Raw genomic sequence first — 22,183 nt, 5'->3', positions numbered from 1 at the left:
ATATCCACTCAAGTGAATAAGCTATAAATATAAATAAAATGTACATGAAAAAGTATGTAGAAAAGTCCAATGTGAAATCCACTCCGGTGAATGAATTAAATACAAAAGTGCTCCGTGCTTCTCCTTCACCAGTGTGTCAAGCCTTTCACCTGGGGATAATAACAATGTGGCCAGTATATTAGGCTCCTCATGTACTCGGTCAATCTCCACAGAGATGCCTCAAATCCTGACCTCTGTTCCCGTCAGGTTGAAATCGGCTGTTCCCCCCCTGGGGATAATAGTGGTATGGCAGGTGTAGTGATGACACTAGACTGACTCCTCAAGTGCTCCTTAAGGAAGCCTGAAGATGGTAAAGATCACAGTGGAGGAAGCACTTTGTTTAGGCTAACAGGCATTTTGGTGGATATTGATTGAGCTCTTGAGGAGTCAGCCTAGTGTCATCACTACACCTCCAATACTGCTATTATCCCCAGGGGGGAACAGCCGATTTCAACCTGATGGAAACAGTGGTCGGGATACTGCTATTATCCCCAGGGGGGAACAGCCGATTTCAACCTGACGGAAACAGTGGTCGGGATACTGGCCACATTGTTATTATCCCCAGGAGGGAACAGCTGATTCTGACCCAATGGAAACAGGGGTTGGAATGTGAGGTGAGAGGCTTGACACACTGGTGAAGGAGAAGCACAGAGCACTTTTGTATTTAATTCACTCACCAGAGTGGATTTCACAGTGGACTTTTTTATATACGTTTTCATGTACATTTTATTTATATTTATATCTTATTCACTTGAGTGGATATCATAGTGATTTATATTATTATTGATTTATATATGGAGTGGTTATCACAATTCTGACACATTGACAACATGACTCTAAATACATTAATTGTAGAGATATTCTATATTGCATAACATTTTTTATCCCTCCTAAAATATTAATGCCATTATATTTGACTTGGTAGAGATGTAACAAAACAGTGAATCTTTTAGCAAAATGCAGTTCATGGTTTGGAAAGCTAAAAACAATTGTTTTTCTTGATACCTGGAGGACCGGCTGGTCCAGCTTCACCCAATTCTCCACGATCTCCTTTTGACCCAGGTAAACCTATGGGTCCAGGTGGTCCTGGCATTCCTGGTAAGCCTGGTAATTAGGATACAAAAACATAAAAAGGTAATCAATTTGTAATAAAAATGATCCTTTTTGGAATTGACTGTTATCTTAAAAATTAGCAATAGAGAAAGAGGGGAAGGGGTTTATTAGGCATTTCATGTATAAATAAGCTCTATAAGTATATGCATATGAGCCTAGTATGCTGTTTTCCCATTAAGCAATGCCAAGAAAAGCTAAAGCTAGATATCAGGTTGTGATAATAGGCATAGTGTTTGGTGAAAAGCTCAGACATCCATCAATATATTACAGGGAAGGATAAACTCTTGTAGAAATCAGTAGCCAATTGGTCTAATTTATAAGCCATCAGAACAATGGGATTGATTTACTGACCCTGAAGCACTCAGAATCTGGTGCACATGTGCATGGTAGCCAATCAGCTTTTAACTTCAGCTTGTTCACATAAGATATGGCAATAAAACCGGGAAGCTGATTGGTCTCTATGCAGAAGTGAGCCTGATTTTGCACATTCCAGCTTTAGTAAATAAACCCCTAAGGCCCCTTTCACACGGGCGCTCCGTATGTCCGTATATCACCCCATCCATTTGCGGGTGATATATGGACATAATGCATGTCAATGGGATTGCGGATGTCAGCGGATGACCATCCGCTGACCTCCGATTTGCGTCCTTTCAGTTCTGTTCCGTTTTTTGGAACGGAACAGAACCCTATTTTTTCTTCCGTTTAAAAAACGGAATGGACGCAAAATCGGCGCAAAGTCAGCGGAGTCATAGACATACATTATGTCCGTATATCATCCGCAAATGAATGGGATGATATGCGGACATACGGACCGGATGACACAAGTGTCATCCGTGTCCGTGAAAAAAAAAAAAAGTACCGCAGCGGAGGAAAAAAACTGAGCGACCATGTGAAAGAAGCCTAAGTGTGCTTCAATTGCAAACAACCCAAAAATATATCCTTAGGCACCACTGGATACCTCATTTTGTTTGCTAATGTTTTGCTATTGATGTATTTAAATCTAGCCAGGCTGGTTCTATCATCCTTTTTTAAGCCATTAACCTTTGGACCAGATACCCATATTCTCAGGACTAGTAGGAAACATCCTAAAAGAAAAGCTACCAAGAGTAACCATGTTCACCAATGAAAAAGTTTTTATCTTGCGTTTTAGACCCATGATCAATTAGAATCACAAGGATTTAAGATATTACAATAATTTAATAGCAAGCCATTCAAAAGGAAAATACACAAAACAATTCAGAACATTTACATATATATTGTGCATTATTTTTTGAATAAAAAAAAAAAGCGTTAGCTTTTACCCCGTGCCTTCTTCTCTTCACTATCTCCCTTGGAACCTGTTAAATTGAATTTATTATCATTAAGCTTTGCATTTACCAAATTTATTTGATAAGAGTATATAACAGTTAAGTCAGAACAATAAGTCTAATTCATAGTTACATAGTTACAATGCTGTTCAAAGCTTTAATCAGTGTATTCTGCAGAAAGTATATTTTCATTATAAGTTACCAGTATACCAGTACAATGTGATCAATATTGACATACTTTCCAGTTTTACCCTTTACTCTACATTTCGTTTTACTTTTTATGTTAGTTTGTTTTTCAGTAAGTTCCAACGCGCACTATATTTTAGTGATGCATTTATAGTATTTGCATAACTGGGCAATTGGGAGAAAGTTGAAGACATACCCGTTATTAGATGCACAAATGCTGCAATTATTCCTGAACAAAAGATCCATCAAGCTGGGGGTCATATACTTTATATGCATAAAATCTTTATTTCAGATTTAAGAATTGATTTTGTGATTGGGCTGCAGTGGTCCTAATCACTAGAGCAGGTTTATCAAAATGTATTCAACCAGTGGGCCAAATCCAGAGAGAAGAGAAGGAAACGTATAAAAGTGCAAAATATGGATAAGAAAGAGGGGGGAAGGAAGGTGAGGAGAATTGGGAGTGTTGTATATGAATGTTTGAACATAAGATATATGTGTATGATTTTATCTCTCTTTTTGTATATTTAAAATAAAGTAAAGGAAAAGTTAAAAAAAAATTAATCTTAATCCCGACTCCAGGGGCCATTAAAATTCCTCCTTGCTGTACTCATACTGCAAGGGTTAACTACACATTTAGGTCTAGAAAGCATGGAAAAGAAGATTTGCTTACCTAAATCTCCACACCTCTGTGAGGTTAGACAGGTCCCTGCAGTGGCTTGTCCCTCATGCTCCACCAGTCTAAGGTCCTGACGTAATCAAGACCAATGCCGGGTCAACAGCCCTGCACTAAACTTGAAGATGCCAAGGGACAGTCCACCATCAGACCTTGGGGGAGTTTTGTCTGCTGGGGCAGTAGAGGATAGAGTAAGTACAATGATTTTACTCTCACCTAGACCTAAACAGAACAGACCCATTGCATGGAGGAAATTTTTAATTTTTCCGGAGTTAGGGCTTAAGTAATTAAAAACACTAGGGGCTGCATAGAGAAGTATGAGGGCCACATGCGGGCTGAGGAACACCAGTTTGCCATGCCTACCCCTGATCTATTCTGAACAAAGGGTGCGTTTCCTATGCACCATAAGCCATTGGTATTAAAAAATAACTTATTTGTATTCTATAAAACATTTCCGAACCATATATATATATATATATATATATATATATATATATATATATATATATATATATATATATGTATAAAAAGGGAGGGTAAATTTATTGGTCGGCCAATGGTGTAGTGGTGATTAGTGCACACAATAATATGTAATCAAGGCAAGAGAGAGAATAAGGATAGGGAAAGTGGGAACAACCAGGCTAAAGACATGTGGGGTGGGGGGGGGGCCCTAAAAAACACACCCAACCAAAATCAGAGGGGCAAAAACCCCTTCAGTTCTAATACTTCTGGGTACTATCACCTGTCAATTGTACTTCTACAAGGTTTAGACCCGAAATAGCCCACACGTGTACTCTGACCAGATAACACTCACAACTCTCTCTCTCATAGAATCTCATGTTAAACCTGTCTCAATATTATGGTTTGTTAGAATCTGGGGAGCTACAAACCACTAGTTAGGCTAACTCCTCTTGCTCATCAAGCCTACCTAGTAATTTGTATTGGTAGCTATTAGACTCTGTCTCTCTGACTTATATCTGAAAAGATCCTGAGTATCTTCTCTAATAGCATAACTATCCACTGGAGCTAATATCCGTATGTACACTGCTACCAAAGCTAAGTAGCTGATTGGCAATTGGACTGACAGATTTGCTCCTGCCTAGTCTAAATCAACCTAAAAAGCTGAAAATACTGTTCAAGCCTGCCTCATAACAAAGCTAGGTATTAATTGCCCTCAATCAACCTGCCAACACTCAAAAAACACCCTCCCCACAAAACCATGCTGTACCCCAAATATTAGTGCTCTCAAAAACCTAAAACTCTACATGTTTCAATCTTCTTTTGTTTTGTTGTGATAAGCTTCATCAGAAGTAAAAGAGAAAAAAAAAAAAAAAAAAAAAAAGCATCAACTAAAAAGTGAAATAAAGAAAGAAAATGGAGGGGACCAAACTATCCCCATATGGTCCCCTTTCTTCCCTCTATTTATAGGGTTTTCCCATGTAATTACTGCATTTGCTTCATCACGCACGTCACATCCTGACATCATGATGCAAATTTGCGTCATGACATATAATGACATCATGACGTTACAGCGGAATCGCGTCATGATGTAAATACACGTCCAGACGCAATTTCGGTGGAAAATATCACCATCTAGTGGGGAAAATGCCTACCCCAGAGGAAGGCCCCATTTTGTAGTAGTCAGGGACAGATTTTATTTACATGCCTGCTAGGCTAATTATTTTGCCAGTATTATTGCAAACCTCTGTGGCTATGCAGTTCTGTATGTAAATGTATTCTACATGATACATTTTTAAATTTGTATACTTGTGCCTCAAGCTCTGACTGGCTATTTACTCACAAAATAAAATAGATATGTCTTCTTTTCATGTTATTTCCAATTCTCACCTGGTGGAGATTTTACTGCCTTTCTAAATATTCCTCCTGGGCTCAGCAGTGGAATGGCATCAGGCAGAAAGTCCTCGTTCCACACGGCTGTGCCTCTTGTGATTGGCAGATCATTCTCTGATCTTTTATCAGATGATTCCAGTGTGATGATCTACAGTGGACAATATAAACAATGAGTAGGCACTGTACATGGACTGGCCACAGTTATTTCTGCATGCATTACTAGTACAGAGGATAATAATCATTCTGACTGGGCTTTCTGTATAATATAACACTTAAACTACATTCTGAACAGGGTCTTGTTCTCAAGACATTGATACACAGTAGACATAGACAATACACTCTTTTCTTTAGCCTTAGAAGTATCACAAGCACAGTTGACAACAGTTCATGTGATGACATTGGTTTAAAATGAACTTAATTTTATAAATCAGTATGGAAGCTGTGTCCAATAGCTAAAATAATAAATAATAAAAACAAAACACAAAGCCATCCACAACTTTGACCCTAATTTTATCACCAACCTCCTGTCAAAATATCACCCAAACCATCTGCTCTCCACTCTTTCCAAGACCTCCTGCTCTCTAGATCCTTTGCCACCTCCTCCCATGCTCACCTCCAGTATTTCCCCAGAACCTCTCCCATCCTCTGCAACTTCCCACCCCCAATCTGTCCATTTATCTCCTACTCTGTCCTACTTTAGGTATTACCTAAGAAAAAAAAAATGAACCGTTCTGGGAAGCCTATTCCACCTAAAAACTGATTTTTTTTATCTTCTCCAACAACTCATCCCTCAAAGCTGTTGCTTTTTGTATCACTTGCACTCCCTGTTAGGTTGTAGGTGCTCAAAAGCAGGCCCCCTCCTACCTTCTTGTCTTGAATTGTATCGTAACTGTACTTTCTCCCTTTTGTTTATAAAGCGCTGCACAAACTGTTAGCACTATTTAAATCCTGTATAATGATAATATTAATATTGAAAATAATCTCACTCCAAATCTTCCGAGACTTGCAGTCAGAGGCAGCAGACATACAGCTATGAGTACCTAGGCACTCTCACATGCTAAGAAGTGCACTATTTTTTAGGTCAAAATTTACGACAAAATATAAAATTACCAGGACACAGCTTTACCACTTCAGCTCCAGAAGGTTTTACCCCCTTCCTGACCAGGCCATTTTATGCAATACGGCACAGTGTTATTTTAACTGACAATTGTGCAGTCGTGCGACACTGTACCCAAATAAAAAAGATGTCCTTTATTTCCCACAAATAGAGCTTTCTTTTGTCGTTATTGTTTTTATTTTTTGCGAGTTAAACCAAAAAAAGACCAACGATTTTGAAAAAAAAAAAATATATATATATATTTTTTACTTACTGATATATAACATATCCAAATAAAAAAAGGAAAAAAAATCTAATTTCTTCATAAATTTAGGTCAATATGTATTCTGCTACATATTTTAGGTAAAAAAAATCCCAATACAGTAAGTGTATATGGATGGCGCAAAAGTTATAGCATCTACAAACTATGGGATAGATTTAGGGACTTTTTATATTTTTTACAAGTGATGGTAGCGATCAGTGATTTTTAGTGGGACTGCAACATTGCAGCGGACAAACACTTTTTAGGGACCAGTGACACCAATACAGTGATCAGTGCTAAAATAAAATGCACTGTCACTGTATAAATGGCACTGGCAAGGAAGGGGTTAACATCACCCGCAATCAAAGGGTTAAATGTGTTCCCTATAAGTGTTTTCTAACTGTGAGGGATGTACTTTGACTAAAGGAAAGCAGTGATCCATGTTTCTGCTAGGCAAAAACACAAGATCTCCATATTGCTCTCTGGCAGAACGGCGGTATGCCTTGTTTACATAGGCAGACTGCTTTTCTGCCTCTCTCTGAACAATTGCTGGCCAGACCTGCTGATTGGCTCCTGCTTTGTCCAATCACAGTGGGAACAGGGCTCCAGCGGCGCGTTCACGGGTCCCAGAGCTGAAGCGGAAAATCACGTACAGGTATGTGATTTTGCGCTTAAAGTGATTGTAAAGTCTTTTTTTTTTTTTTTTAAATAACAAACATGTTATACTTACCTCCTCTTTTCAGTTGGTTTTGCACTGGATCCTCCTCTTCTTGGGTCCCTCGTTGCTGCTCCTAGCCCCTCCCTTCAGTCGAGTGCCCCCACATCAAGCAGCTTGCTATGGGGGCACCCGAGATGAGCTGCAGTGTGTCCATTCAGACACGGAGCTGCCGTTCTGCCCCTCCCCTCTCTCTCCTGATTAGCTTACTGACTTTAATTAACAACTGCGGGAGCCAATGGCGCAGCGGCTGTGTCTCAGCCAATCAGGAGGTAGAGGGCTGAGGGACCTGTGGACATCAGTGGGGTTCAAGTAAGTATTAGGGGATGCTGGGGAGGCTGCTAAACCCAGAAGGCTTTTTATCCTAATGCATAGAATGCATTAAGATAAAAACCTTCTGCCTTTACAACTCCTTTAAGGGCTGCCCTGCCGCAACTATACAGTATGTACGTGGGGTGGTCCTTAAGCAGTTAATTACAATTTACATTTCTAGATGTTCCCTATAACATATCAAAACTTCACCTTTTGAGTCACATTGTTTAGCTAGTTGGCTTCTGATTCCTCTAAGGCTGCATTCACATGTCAGCGTTTGGATCGCGGGCAGAACCGCCGCGGTTCCGCCCGCGATCCGGAGATTATTGCAAATCGCGGGACGCCTAGCGTTGCCCGTTGATTTGCAATAGCCTCCCAAACGCCGAGCGATGTTGCCGCGATTTCCGCCTGCCGAATCGCGGCAACATCGCGCAAACAAAATCGCGGGACGCAATACGCTCCAAAGAAGCTGCAGGCGGAAATCGCGGCAACATCGCTCGGCGTTTGGGGGGCTATTGCAAATCAACGGGCAACGCTAGGCGTCCCGCGATTTGCAATAATCTCCGGATCGCGGGCGGAACCGCGGCGGTTCTGCCCGCGATCCAAATGCTGACATGTGAATGCAGCCTAAAGGTATCTGTAGGTAATATATATTGCTTGTATTAATAGTAAGAATTATAAAAAACATGTAGTGGAAAATTAGAGTACATAATTTGATCTGGAATTAGACTGTCAGTCTTGTATTGCTTGTAGTGTCAGATAATTTCCGTGTTGCACATGACTTTAGTAAGTCAGCAGTGATTACAGTGCATAAACATTATTATCCAAATAGGTTTAGCAAGTTTTGGTCAACTTTGACCTGGTGTGATAAAATCTCTGCAGCCACTATGTGCACTTGTAACCATAAACCAATGAATACACAGTTGCAGGCAGATTTTGTCTCCAAAACTTCAAACCAATCATTGCCATTAATCAGCGAGTCTAAAATCTGTTCCATACTGCAGTAATTGGTTTAGCTGTTGCTTTAAGCTTTCCCATGCCCTCTAACCTTGTGCCACATTGATTTTAAACACAGGTATAAGCTGCATTCCAAAAAATTCTAAATCGTTTTCATATGTGTCTCCCACTCTAATACTCTGTTTATAGATTAATTAGTTGTAAATGTCCAGACAATCTATACAACAGAAGTGAGGAAGATACGCAATCTTATCTACAAGCATTGCTGCTCTGAGATCAAAGCTGTTCATGTATTTGCATGAAATGACATCATAGAGTGTCCCTATGCTGTAGGAGCAAGGGAACCATTGCCTGAGCAATGGAACCTGTAGTGAAGCTTTGATCAGGGCCTGTACTGGTGACAGGTACCCACCACAGTCATCTGCAGTAGGAGTTCTGGATATATGGTTAGATAGATTTTATCTGCTATTTCACTGATCTAACTTCTCCAGTCTTGGATTTATGAATCTGACCTAATGGAAAAAACAAAAAACACAAATCTGTGCTAACAGGGTATCCTGCGAGCAACCTCCCTATCTACAATTTTTATATTGCAGCAAACACTCCACTTCTCAGAAAGTGCACAGTGCCAAAAACGTAAATTAATAGTGTTGCGCAAAAATAAAAATCTATGAAATTAATAATGGTGTAAAATAAATAAATATAAATGTGAAATTCATGTGGGTCTCAGCCCTTAAGATGCGGTAATATAGCTTATACCATAGAACAATACATCATTTGTGGAATCCAATGCTGAGAAGTATAAAAGTGCAAATCATCCTGAGGAAGACACGTGGTCCCTTGTGTCGTCACGCGTAGGGGAGGGGCAAGGACGGACGGAGCGCTTCGCCAAGCATCGGTGAGACTGTCAGGCTGTCAGGACAGGAGAGCACACAGCCGCGGCGTCTCCCACTATACCACCACGGTATCTGAAAAACGGTTATACCCACGGTCAAAAGGCGATCTAAAGGTGCATGGTTGCACCATAATATGTGAGTGCATCAACATATGTTTATTTCAATAAAATTTTTGAAGGATATAAGCACTATTTTAGCCTTCTTATTTGCATGGTTTGCATACTACTGCGATGAATCCGGCTGCTATTTTGGGAGGTGATTCCCTGGAAGAGCTACCCATAGCACATCCTGCATTTGGGCTTGATTTAATTAATTCATTTTGAGGTGAGCGCCCAATCACAAGGGGGTGCACAGCTTAGCAAGGATCTGTGACACTCTGGTCACACACTTTGGCTGGGAACACTGCCACAATCAGATGGCCCGAGCACTTATAGTGGATTGATTTTAAATTCACCCTGCACTATTTATTATCACAGACTCTCTTCTTGTTAATTGATTTCTATATGATAAACGGATTAATATATGCATTTTAACACTGCCAACATTCAATACTAATTGGTTTTATATTGCACAGATTTATTTATATATTCGAGCACTGGTATATAGTGTATTAATGTATTGATGGTTTTGCACTCTGCACTTTACGTTTTTATAATACTGTACCACATTTTACGTATTAGCACATAATTGTGATACGCGCTTTTATACTTCTCAGCATTGGATTCCACAAATGATGTAGTGTTCTATGGTATAAGTTATATTACCGCATCTTAAGGGCTGAGACCCACATGAATTTCACATTTATTTATTTTACACCATTATTAATTTCATAGATTTTTATTTTTTCGCAATACTATTAATTTACGTTTTTGACACAAATCTGTGCTGACCTACAAATGAACAAAGAAGTATTTATAAAATGAAAGGCTTGGGTTCCACTGCGTTACACTCCTAGATCTTGACTCCCATGTTTGTCCTAATGTTATCAGTGGAGAAGTAGACAGGTCAGTGTTCTGAATACAATGTTGTTGTCAGTCAGAGCTGTAACACAGTCACTAGCAAGGAAACGCAGGGGTTAATTTACTAAAGGCAAATAGGCTGTTCACTTTGCAAGGGAATTTTACCAAGTGCATAGGGAATGTGGTGGAATTTCACTTTGCAAAGAATACCCAATCATGTGTGAGGAAAACTAAAAGAAAAAAGCATGGTTGCCAAGCTTTGACTCACGTGGCCCCACATTCAGTTTCCAGGCTTCCAGGGCTACTACCCAAGTCTATGCAGATATCATACACATGAATGATGGTCTAAGACTACTTCCTGAATCCTTCCGATCATAGTTCAAATTATCCCCTTATGCCCAGAGCACTTTTCACACAGGCCTGCGGTTTAATGTGTTAAGGATTAGGACTTTGGGAGTCAAACCGAAAACCCCGGGGCTTGTGTCACATGGGTTCCATTAGGGGGTTAAAACTCAACTTTTCCTAATCACCACCTGCTCCTGAGCCGATCCAGGTTTGTACAAATAAACACATTTTCTTCTTCCCAAATGAGGCTGAACCTATTGTTTCACAATACTTGTACTGCCAGGCTTAGACCAGGAAGAGGCATTATAATGACTTCCAGTAGCTGGGAGGGGGACTGCAATTTCAAGGAATGGGCATTATGAGGCTTTTCTTGAACTTTACTTAAAAATGCAAAATGAATACAAATAGTTCTACAAGCTGACATTCAATGCACGTGGCATGGAGAGTTCCCAAACTTGTTACAATAGTAATAAAGTTCACTAGATAGACAGGAGGGGGTGCCTAGTGCTACTCACTAAGCAGAGTTCCTGTAGTGTCCTCTTCAGGCCCCAGTCCACATGGCTTCCCTCCCCCAGGCCCAAAGGGGGAGTGCTTCCACTTATTGTATTTACAGTCAGGTCCATAAACATTGGGACATCTACACAATTCTAATCTTTTTGGCTCTATACACCACCACAATGGATTTGAAATGAAACAAACAAGATGTGCTTTAACTGCAGACTTTCAGCTTTAATTTGAGGGTATTTACATCCAAATCAGGTGAAGAGTGTAGGAATTACAACAGTTTGTCTATGTGCCTCTCACTTTTTATGGGACCAAAAGTAATGGGACAGATTAACAATCATAAATCAAACTTTCACTTTTTAATACTTGGTTTCAAATCTTTTGCAGTCAATTCCTACTCCATACTCTTCTCTTCCCATCACTCTGGTACAAGTTGATCTTGGTCTCATCTGTTCATAGGATGTTGTTCCAGAACTTTGAAGGCTTTTTTAGATGTTGTTTGGCAAACTCTAATCTGGCCTTCCTGTTTTTGAGGCTCACCAATGGTTTACATCTTGTGGTGAACCCTCTGTATTCACTCTGGTGAAGTCTTCTCTTGATTGTTGACTTTGACACACATACACCTACCTCCTGGAGAGTGTTCTTGATCTGGCCAACTGTTGTGAAGGGTGTTTTCTTCACCAGGGAAATAATTCTTCAGTCATCCACCACAGTTGTTCTCTGTGGTCTTCTTCTTTGGTTTTGCTGAGCTCACCGGTGCGTTATTTCTTTTTAAGGATGTTCCAAACAGTTGATTTGGCCACACCTAATGTTTTTGCTATTTCTCTGATGGGTTTGTTTTGTTTTTTTCAGCTTGCTTCACTGATAGTGACAGCTCTTTGAATCTCATATTGAGAGTTGACAGCAACAGATTCCAAATGCAAATAGCACACTTGAAATGAACTCTGGACCTTTTATCTGCTCCTTGTAAATGGGATAATGAGGGAATAACACAACTGGCCATGGAACAGCTGAGCAGCCAATTGTCCCATTACTTTTGATCCCTTAAAAAGTGGGAGGCACATATACAAACTACTGCTGTAATTCCTACACCTTTCATCTGATTTGGATGTGAATACCCTCAAATTAAAGCTGAAAGTCTGCAGTTAAAGCACATTTGTTTGTTTCATTTCAAATCCATTATAGAGCCAAAAAGATTAGAATTGTGTCGATGTCCCAATATTTATGGACCTGACTGTATCTGTATTTTAATTGTATATTAACAGTATCTCACAAAAGTGAGTACATCCCTCACATTTTTGTAAATAATTTATTATATCTTTTCATGTGACAACACTGAAGAAATGACTATACTTAACCACGCTAGCGGTAAACCCGAGGAATTTCCTGCTATTATCGGTATCCCCGAGTCACGCTCGGGGTGAATGGGCAGAGCTATGCAGACAGCGCAGCGGAGTGTCTTACCTTATCCTGGCGATCCAGCGATGAGCTCTCATTGCTGTGACCGCCAGCCGAGATCTCCGCCGCTCGTCTGTCGGTAGGAGGACTTCCTAGTTCCGTTCCCTGCAGCAGCAATGCTGCATGGGAGCTGAACTAGGGAGGGAAATTCAAAAAAAAAAAAAAAACGTTGCACAAAACACAAACACATTTTATATTATATATATATATATGCATATATATATATATATATATATATATATATATATGTATATATGTATATATATATATATACCTATATACACACACACACACACATATATATATATATATATATATATATATATATATATACACACATATATATATATATACACACACACATATATATATATATATATATTTATATACACACACATATATATATATATAATATATAATGCATGAATTATAATCTAATCAATAATATAATTTTATTATATATATTATATAATAAAATTATATTATTGATTCGATTATAATTCATGCGTTGTGTTCAATTCCTATGATGATGCTCAACCACATCTAAATGTTGACTACAAATATATATGTGCACTACTAAAATATTAAATATATATAAAATGTTTAATAACCAGTCTTAGTATGTGTTCAAAAATTCCTTTCAAATAAAGAGCATATAAAGTGCACCAGTGTCTATAAAGTTAATATAAAAAATAGTCTTACAACCAAATAAATTAAGAAAAAAACAAGAAATTCATACAAGTGACAAATAAAGTGCTCAGTGCTTAAATATACAGGTGGGTGTATTGTTTTTCAATCTCCATATACAGTCTTTATAAGGTGCTTAAAGTTTTCAAAATAGGAAAAAACAAAGTGATGGATTTCTTCTACAAGGTGTTAACCCACCAACTAACACCGTGTAAAACTGTGGGGTGCTTCTTCTCACTCGTTCCCCTCAGGATGTGCTACTTTCTCACCTCAATGTATATGGTAATGCGCCTTTTGGTATACATAAACTACTCCTCTCCTTCCTTATGCTTCAATCAGGGAAGGTGCTCCGTCTGTATTACATGGATCGGGGTACAGCGTTCTCCAGGTAACCAGCGGATCTCAAAATGAAAGGCTCACATAGTGCAATATTGCCATAATAAAACCACTTTATTTAACATAAGTCAAATGCACTTACAGACAGATGTTAAAAACTGCGCCTTTAGCTGCAAACAGCGGGTTGCAGTTCTTACTTCCGCATTAAAACGTCACTTCCGGTCAAACGGCCGTACGCGTTACGCCACTTCCGCTCACGTGGCTTCTTCAGGGGATCCTGAAGAAATGACACTTTGCTACAATGTAAAGTAGTGAGCGTACAGCTTGTATAACAGTGTACATTTTCTGTCCTCTCAAAATAACTCAACACACAGCCATTAATGTCTAAACCGCTGGCAACAAAAGTGAGTACACCCCTAAGTTAAAATGTCCAAATTGGGCCCAAAGTGTCAATATTTAGTGTGGCCACCATTGTTTTCCAGCACTGCCTAAATCCTCGTGGGCATGGAGTTCCCCAGAGCTTCACAGGTTGCCACTGGAGTCCTCTTCCACTCCTCCATGAGACATCACTGAGCTGGTGGATGTTAGAAACCTTGCGCTTCTCCACCTTCCTTTTGAGGATTAGCCAGTTCATCACCTTTACCCTCAGCTTCTTTAGCAAGGCAGTAGTCGTCTTGGAGATGTATTTGGGGTCGTTATCATGTTGGAATACTGCCCTGCGGCCTAATCTCCGAAGGGAGGGGATCATGCTCTGCTTCAGTATGTATATTGTGAGGCACTAGCTGGCAGGATTGGAAATAGTGTGTAGGTGTCCTACATACACATGGTTAGAGGCTTTGGGGGTTATATGACTAACCTGGAGAAAACACAGACTCTTAAGTTCTGTTCCTGGTTCTGGAGCCTAAAAACTAGAACTTTGGATGGGAGAAAGCATCTGTTCCTAGATCCACAACTTACCTTGTATCCAGATGTCATTTATAGACTTGGCTGTCTGCTGCTCAATGCTCTCTCTCTCTCTCTCTCATTCTCTCTCTCTCTTTCACTCTTTCACACTCTCTCTCTTTCCTTAGGGAGCCTGCTTCTGTGTAAAAAAGCTCAGTGTGACAGCATGTATGCATTTATATACAGTATTTACACTATATTGTCAAAAGTATTGGGAAGCCTGCCTTTACACGCACATGAACTTTAATGGCATCCCAGTCTTAGTCTAGAGCTCAATATTGAGTTGGCCCACCCTTTGCAGCTATAACAGCTTCATCTCTTCTGGGAAGGCTGCCCACAAGGTTTAGGAGTGTGTCTATGGGAATGTTTGACCAAGCCTCCTGAAGCGCATTTGTGAGGTCAGGCACTGATGTTGAACGAGAAGGCCTGGCTCACAGTCTCTGCTCTAATTTATCGCAAAGGTGTTCTATTGGGTTGAGGTCAGGGCTCTGTGTGGGCCAGTCAAGTTCTTCCACCCCTAACTCGCTCATTCATGTCTTTATAGACCTTACTGAATAGCAGATCTTCTGCTGAACCACACAGCACCTGCAGGTCCTTTGCTTGTGTTACCAGCAGACTCAATGAACTCTGTATCTTCAGGACACTATCAAGTATCCCCTTTAGCTTACACCCAGCCCGCTGACTTTCTAGCACCAAGAGGGGGAATTTAACAGCAACAATCCCTAGGATTCCAGTGGGAAGTCTGTACTTACAAGGCCCTGATCACAGGTCACCTTCCTCTACCAGACGAGATCCATAAACACCCTCCCTCAGTCAGCCCTCAAAAGAGTCCCTGGGTTTCACCATCTCTGTTTCTTGCCCTCAGGTTGACCACCAGAGGCCACATGGTAGCCTGTGCAGGGGAGAGGCAGCAGCCCCCTCCCCACCTGGACCCTGCTGATCCAGCCAAAGTCCAGGAGCCCCATGTGCACCTCAGATATAAGTACAGTCACTTAGCATGCACCGGGTGCCTCCCATGCATATTGGCCAGGGCTATACAGATATCTCTTGCTCTCATCTGCATGGTTTCCTCCCAGTGTCCAATACACCGTATCACTATTGGATCAGTGTGAAACATCAAGCCAGGATGAGCAGCATCAGAGAATACTGGACAGGTTCTATCCAACAATCACAGCTCCCTGTTGAGCAGACAGCTCCTAGATATACCTGGCTGTCTATCTGTTAAGCAGAGAAACCAAAAACTATATACACCTACACTAACACCTATCTAGGATGGTGCTACATATATATGTATATTAAGTTTCTCTTGTTCATGTTAGGTTTACTTTAAAGTGGTTCCATAGGCTGAAGGTTCTTTCTACCTTCAGCATACAGCTTCCCCCGCAGCCCCCCCTCCCCAATACTTACTTAAGCCCGATCCTGATCCAGCAATGTGCACGAGAGCTGTGTGAGAAGGGAGCGCGGGTGGGGGGGGGGGGGGCGAGCCCTGTTCTGTGTGTTTTATGGACACACAGAGTGGAGCTTGGGAGTAAGCATGCAGGAGTGCCCCCCTTGGCAAGTGGCTTGCTTTGGGGGCACTCGAGGAAGAGGCGGAGCCAGGAGTTCCAGCAGGGAACCTAAGATCAGGGAAAATGTGGGCCGCTCTGTGTAAAACCATGTAGGTATAACCTGTTTATTTTATATATATATATATATATATATATACAGTGGGTACGGAAAGTATTCAGACCCCCTTAAATTTTTCACTCTTTGTTATATTGCAGCCATTTGCTAAAATCATTTAAGTTCATTCTTCTTCCTCATGAATGTACACATAGCACCCCATACTGACAGAAAAACACAGAATTGTTGACATTGTTGCAGATTTATTTAAAAAGAAAAACTGAAATATCACATGGTCCTAAGTATTCAGACCCTTTGCTGTGACACTCATATATTTAACTATAAATTAAGGTGCTTTCCATTTCTTCTGATCATCCTTGAGATGGTTCTACACCTTCATTTGAGTCCAGCTGTGTTTGATTATACTGATTGGACTTGATTAGGAAAGCCACACACCTGTCTATATAAGACCTTCCACATCACAATGCATGTCAGAGCAAATGAGAATCATGAGGTCAAAGGAACTGCCTGAAGAGCTCAGAGACAGAATTGTGGCAAGGCACAGATCTGGCCAAGGTTACAAAAATATTTCTGCTGCACTTAAGGTTCCTAAGAGCACAGTGGCCTCCATAATCCTCAAATGGAAGACGTTTGGGAAGTCCAGAACCCTTCCTAGAGCTGGCTGTCCGGCCAAACTGAGCTATCGGGGGAGAAGAGCCTTGGTGAGAGAGGTAAAGAAGAACCCAAAGATCACTGTGGCTGAGCTCCAGAGATGCAGTCAGGAGATGGGAGAAAGTTGTAGAAAGTCAACCATCACTGCAGCCCTCCACCAGTCGGGGCTTTATGGCAGAGTGGCCCGACGGAAGCCTCTCCTCAGTGTAAGACACATGAAAGCCCGCATGGAGTTTGCTAAAAAACACCTGAAGGACTCCAAGATGGTGAGAAATAAGATTCTCTGGTCTGATGAGACCAAAATAGAATTTTTTGGCCTTAATTCTAAGCGGTATGTGTGGAGAAAACCAGGCACTGCTCATCACCTGTCCAATACAGTCCCAACAGTGAAGCATGGTGGTGGCAGCATCATGCTGTGGGGGTGTTTTTCAGCTGCAGGGACAGGACGACTGGTTGCAATCGAGGGAAAGATGAATGCGGCCAAGTACAGGGATATCCTGGACAAAAACCTTCTCCAGAGTGCTCTGGACCTCAGACTGGGCCGAAGGTTTACCTTCCAACAAGACAATGACCCTAAGCACACAGCTAAAATAACGAAGGAGTGGCTTCACAACAACTCCGTGACTGTTCTTGAATGGCCCAGCCAGAGCCCTGACTTAAACCCAATTGAGCATCTCTGGAGAGACCTAAAAATGGCTGTCCACCAACGTTTACCATCCAACCTGACAGAACTGGAGAGGATCTGCAAGGAGGAATGGCAGAGGATCCCCAAATCCAGGTGTGAAAGACTTGTTGCATCTTTCCCAAAAAGACTCCTGGCTGTATTAGATCAAAAGGGGGCTTCTACTAAATACTGAGCAAAGGGTCTGAATACTTAGGACCATGTGATATTTCAGTTTTTCTTTTTTAATAAATCTGCAACAATGTCAACAATTCTGTGTTTTTCTGTCAGTATGGGGTGCTATGTGTACATTCATGAGGAAGAAGAATGATTACTCTGGCAGTTGAAGCCGCACAAGGAGTTTTTAGGTCTTTTATTTTTAGATTTGTAATAAAAATGAAATTTTAGGACCTAGTGGGTTAGGTGCATCGTGACAGAAGGGCATCACCTTTGCAAATTTATATTATTTGCAATTCCCACAGTAGGTCCAATCCAAAAGGTTTTTGAAAAATCAGGCTGGTTAATATTTTTGTGCTATGCTACATCCTAGTGCTGCTCATCATCTGCAGTCTCTTTGCATTGTCATGCACTTCAGTGATGGCTACACATTAATAATGTTGCATTGAGCTGTAGCACCCTCTAGTGTGTGCTATTAGAACGGAGAGTAGGTAAAACATATTTCCAGCCAGGAATAGCCTGAGTCAATGAATTGGGTCAGGGTTACTAGAGGCCAGAGCTGGAATCATCCTGGCAGTTATTTGGTGCCCCCCCCCCTGGTGTTTGGAAGGTTAGAGAACCTTCTAGGACTAGAGGTCAGAGGTTAGGAGGAGCTGCCCTAAATATTTATAGGGCCTCAGCCAATCCCGAGAAGTGGGCTTGCAGGGGACTGAGAAAACCCCCATAAATAGACATGGGCCATTCCAGCAGATGAGTCGGGTGGAAGATGGAAATGGAATGCTGAGGAGAAGCTGCTGGCGGCCCTTTAGGAAACCCCTGCCGGGGAGGGGTGGTACCTCAGGGCTGGAGGCTCGGGATAGCTGGCCTAGAAGGATCTCAACACAGGAGGCAGTTTGAAGAGAACCTTCAGGAGAGGCAGCAGGACAGAGCAAAGACAGACAATGAGTAGAGATCAGCACTGTGAAGGGACAACAAAAGGGGAGAGACTGTCACCTGTAATAGTGCTCTCTGAAGACAGTCGTGGGCTTAGTCTCCATGGAAGTGCGCCAGTCGGGCAGGACTGGGGATGTGTGCCAGTCAGGCAGAACTGGGGCAGAAAGTCAGCCAGGAGGACTGGGAGGACTATCAGCCAGGCCTGGTTGGTGGCAGCCAGGTGGACTAGCATTTTCTGCAAGTGGACCTGGATCAGTGGCCACAGGGAAGCAGAAGGAAGAATGTCATGCTGTTCACTCACATTGCACTACTTTTTTGAGGGACTAAGAGTTTCTGCCTATAATGGGCCTTTCCTGAACTAGCAATATCCTGCTAGTTCCCACAGGAGAAATCAGCGGGTGATGTACTATGAGAAAACCAAGTTTGTGCAGGAGGAAGGAAGAAGATAACTTTTTTTAAATAGGTAGGAAGTGTGTCTTTGTTCATAGTTCTGGACATTTTTCAAGTTGGGCACCCCATAAAACCCTACCCCATCCAAGTTATCAACCCCTAATAAAACAACAAAAACAAGCCAAGGACTTTTTTCTGCGTTGCAGTGTGGGAAGGAAATGCTATGTGACCTGGGACATTAGTGACTCCTACAGGGGTAGTGCTACAGTGCATTGTATAGGAACTTGTAGCCTCCATCTGGAGAGTGTGTTACATGTAGTGATCGATATCGATTTTTCGTTGCCGATACCGATATTTTGGCCATTGCATATCGGTATCGGCTGATATTGGCCGATATTTTCGCACATTTAAATACATTTTTTTTTTATCACCTGACAGGTACTCTTGTGGAGGGATCTGGGGGTCTAAAAGACCCCAAACCCCTCCTCTGCATTTAAAAGCTTTCAAAACGCCAAGTTTTGAAGGCTGTAATTTTTTTGAATCTAGCGCCGAGTACCCAGAAGTGATGTCACTCATGACATCACTTCCGGGTTTTTGCATGGAGACCCGATCAAAGCCGGAAGTCATACAGGCTGGTTGCCGGGGTCTCCCGGTGGGACGAGAGACCCGGGCGAGCCGCGGAAGGCGGCGGGAGGGGGGGGATGTCCCCTCCTGCTTCTTGTAATGACAGATGAGCGGCTTCTCAGCCGCATCGGTTGTCATTACAAGACAGCTGACCGTCAGCTATGGACGCCAATACCGGGGTGATGCCTCTAGCTGCAGACATCACTCTGGTACAAGCACTTTCCTGAAATATCGGCAATATCGGTAACCTCCGGGGCCGATTCCGATATATCGGTAAAAAGTGCATATCGGCCCCCGATATATCGGCTTTGCCGATAATCGGTCGATCCCTAGTTACAAGGTGACAATGCAGAATAGTTGGGAGCCAGGAACAAAGTGTTGCTATCACACACAAGGAACTGCCTGTACAAAAAGCTTCATGGCAGGATCACCGGATATTATTTTATTAAAAGCTGCAGACCTGAATTGATTGAAACTGACTTTTAAAGTTATTTTGCCTTGATAAAGCATATAGCACAATTTAAAATGGAATCTACTTAAAGCACAGTGCTCCATATTGTTCCTGTCATTGCTGAAATAACAGAAAATAGTAAAAACTGTGTAACATGAAAGTAGAACATGATACATCCCATTAAAAGTTCTGTCTACACTTTTCACATTGCAAACAGGTGGATGCGTTGACAGATTGTAACTCAATACAGTGAGAACAACAAAGTCAGCATTAAAAGCTCAACTTTGATACCATTGACGTTGAATCATTTTCATCTTAGATTTCTATTATGCAAAATGGTTATGTTCGCCTGTCAAAAAGGGAAGTTCAAATCGATTTATTAGGATTTGAGGGAGGTAATCAGATCATCTTCAATATGCCTCGCTGGTTGGAATGTGGAAATCAAGATCATGATGCTGTTTTTTTGCAGTGTTTTGGGCACAGAGATAAGAACACTGCTACAATTTATAGGTCCGGAATACGTTTATGGCTGCTGACTTTGGCTTTGAAGAAATCTTTTGGCTTTTGTCTGCAACAGAGCTTAGTGAGTTTGGTTATGTAAATCATTTAGGCATGTGAATGGCTGGAATGATAATATATTTCCTTGATTTGTGTAATAACTTATTTCATATTAGAGTGTAATGGCTTGGATACCGTGGAAACACTAGTCTGTTGATAATCTCCAACATCATGATATACTGTTACTGATTCACAGTAGATCACTCTAAGCATATAGTATCTAAATCCTAGACTAAAAATGTATTATGTTGCAGCTTACTATTGCTTAGATGTGCTGGCTGCATTTGTTTTCGTATTCTTTCACCTTTTACTTTGCTTGAAGGTCATGTTAGTAGCACACTTCCTATTCTAGGGTGACAATGCTCACTCACTGTATTGTATCTATGAAGGAGCAGTGTTGTCTTCCTAGAGATATTTTGGAAATACAGACCATGCCCTGCTCTCCTCATCTCCATAACGCAAAGGGTAGGTGTTCTGTAGTCCACTGAGAAACCTGACAACAATGCTAACTGATAACTGTCAGCACAGCAAAGGCAGAGATCACAGAAGATTATCAGCTCACATGATTTCTGGCAGAATTAAGAGGTACAGTATATGTTTGTACCCAGAGATGTATAGTAACTAAGTAGAACTACTTCACTACTGTACTTAAGTCCCGAAAGGCGGTATCTGTACTTTCCTAGAGTAGAATTTTTTTCTCCTACTTCCACTTTTACTTCACTACATTTTTTCAATGATTTCAATACTTCTACTCCGATATTTTTTTTTTGTGCTGCATAGTTACTCGTTACAATTAGAGAACAGTAGATGGCAGGTTTCATGAAGCTCAAAACATGTGTATTATCAGCCCAATACGAAAATGAAAGCTACTGTACGTATAAATAAAAGCTGCATTCGAAATAATAAAAAACAATATGATGTTCAAACTTTTGACTTCTTTCTTTAATAACTACATAACACAGTACTTGTACTTTTACTTTCAGTACTTGAGTAGCAATATTTTTTCAAAACTACTGGTACTTTTACTTTCAGTACTTGAGTAGCAAAATTTTTTAAAAAACTACTTGCAATACTTAAGTACAAAAAATGTTGAATACTTTAGTACTTCTACTCAAGTCACTTTTTGATCGAGCACTTCCACTTCTACTCAAGTCACTTTTTGATCAAGCACTTGTATTTTTACTCAAGTATGGGTTTCAAGTACTTTATACAACTCTGTTTGTACCTATGGAACAGATATATCAAAAATTAATAACCAAAAGAAAGGAAATAATATAAATTTGTTGCTGACCTATTTCTGAAAATGCTAATTAGCTGTCAGCCTCTGCCTTTAATACTTTATGGGTCATTGACCTGCAACAAGCATGCAGTAAGCAAATTCAGAGTAAAATTAGAACTCCTGATCTCCATACTTGTTCCAGATCAGTGGGTCAAAATACTGTGGCTATTGGATGTCCATGACAGAGTCAACTGGAGG

At 41.0% G+C, this 22,183-nt stretch overlaps 1 protein-coding gene across 1 annotated transcript in view; it reads right to left on the bottom strand.

Moving 5' to 3' along the window:
- COL26A1 (collagen type XXVI alpha 1 chain) overlaps positions 1-22,183 on the bottom strand; it is a 580,192-nt gene that overhangs the window by 31,326 nt on the left and 526,683 nt on the right. Inside the window, exons 5-7 of the mRNA XM_082247729.1 lie at positions 5,167-5,317; positions 2,454-2,489; positions 1,045-1,143 (exon numbers count right to left, since the gene is read on the bottom strand). Of these exons, the coding sequence (XP_082103855.1) occupies positions 1,045-1,143; positions 2,454-2,489; positions 5,167-5,317 (286 nt within the window). The remainder of the gene's footprint in view (positions 1-1,044; positions 1,144-2,453; positions 2,490-5,166; positions 5,318-22,183) is intronic.

The sequence above is a fragment of the Pelophylax lessonae genome, assembly GCF_965119305.1.
Source record: "Pelophylax lessonae genome assembly, chromosome: 2".
In the NCBI taxonomy this organism is placed as follows: domain Eukaryota; kingdom Metazoa; phylum Chordata; class Amphibia; order Anura; family Ranidae; genus Pelophylax; species Pelophylax lessonae.
This window is presented reverse-complemented; position numbering and strand designations above follow the sequence as displayed.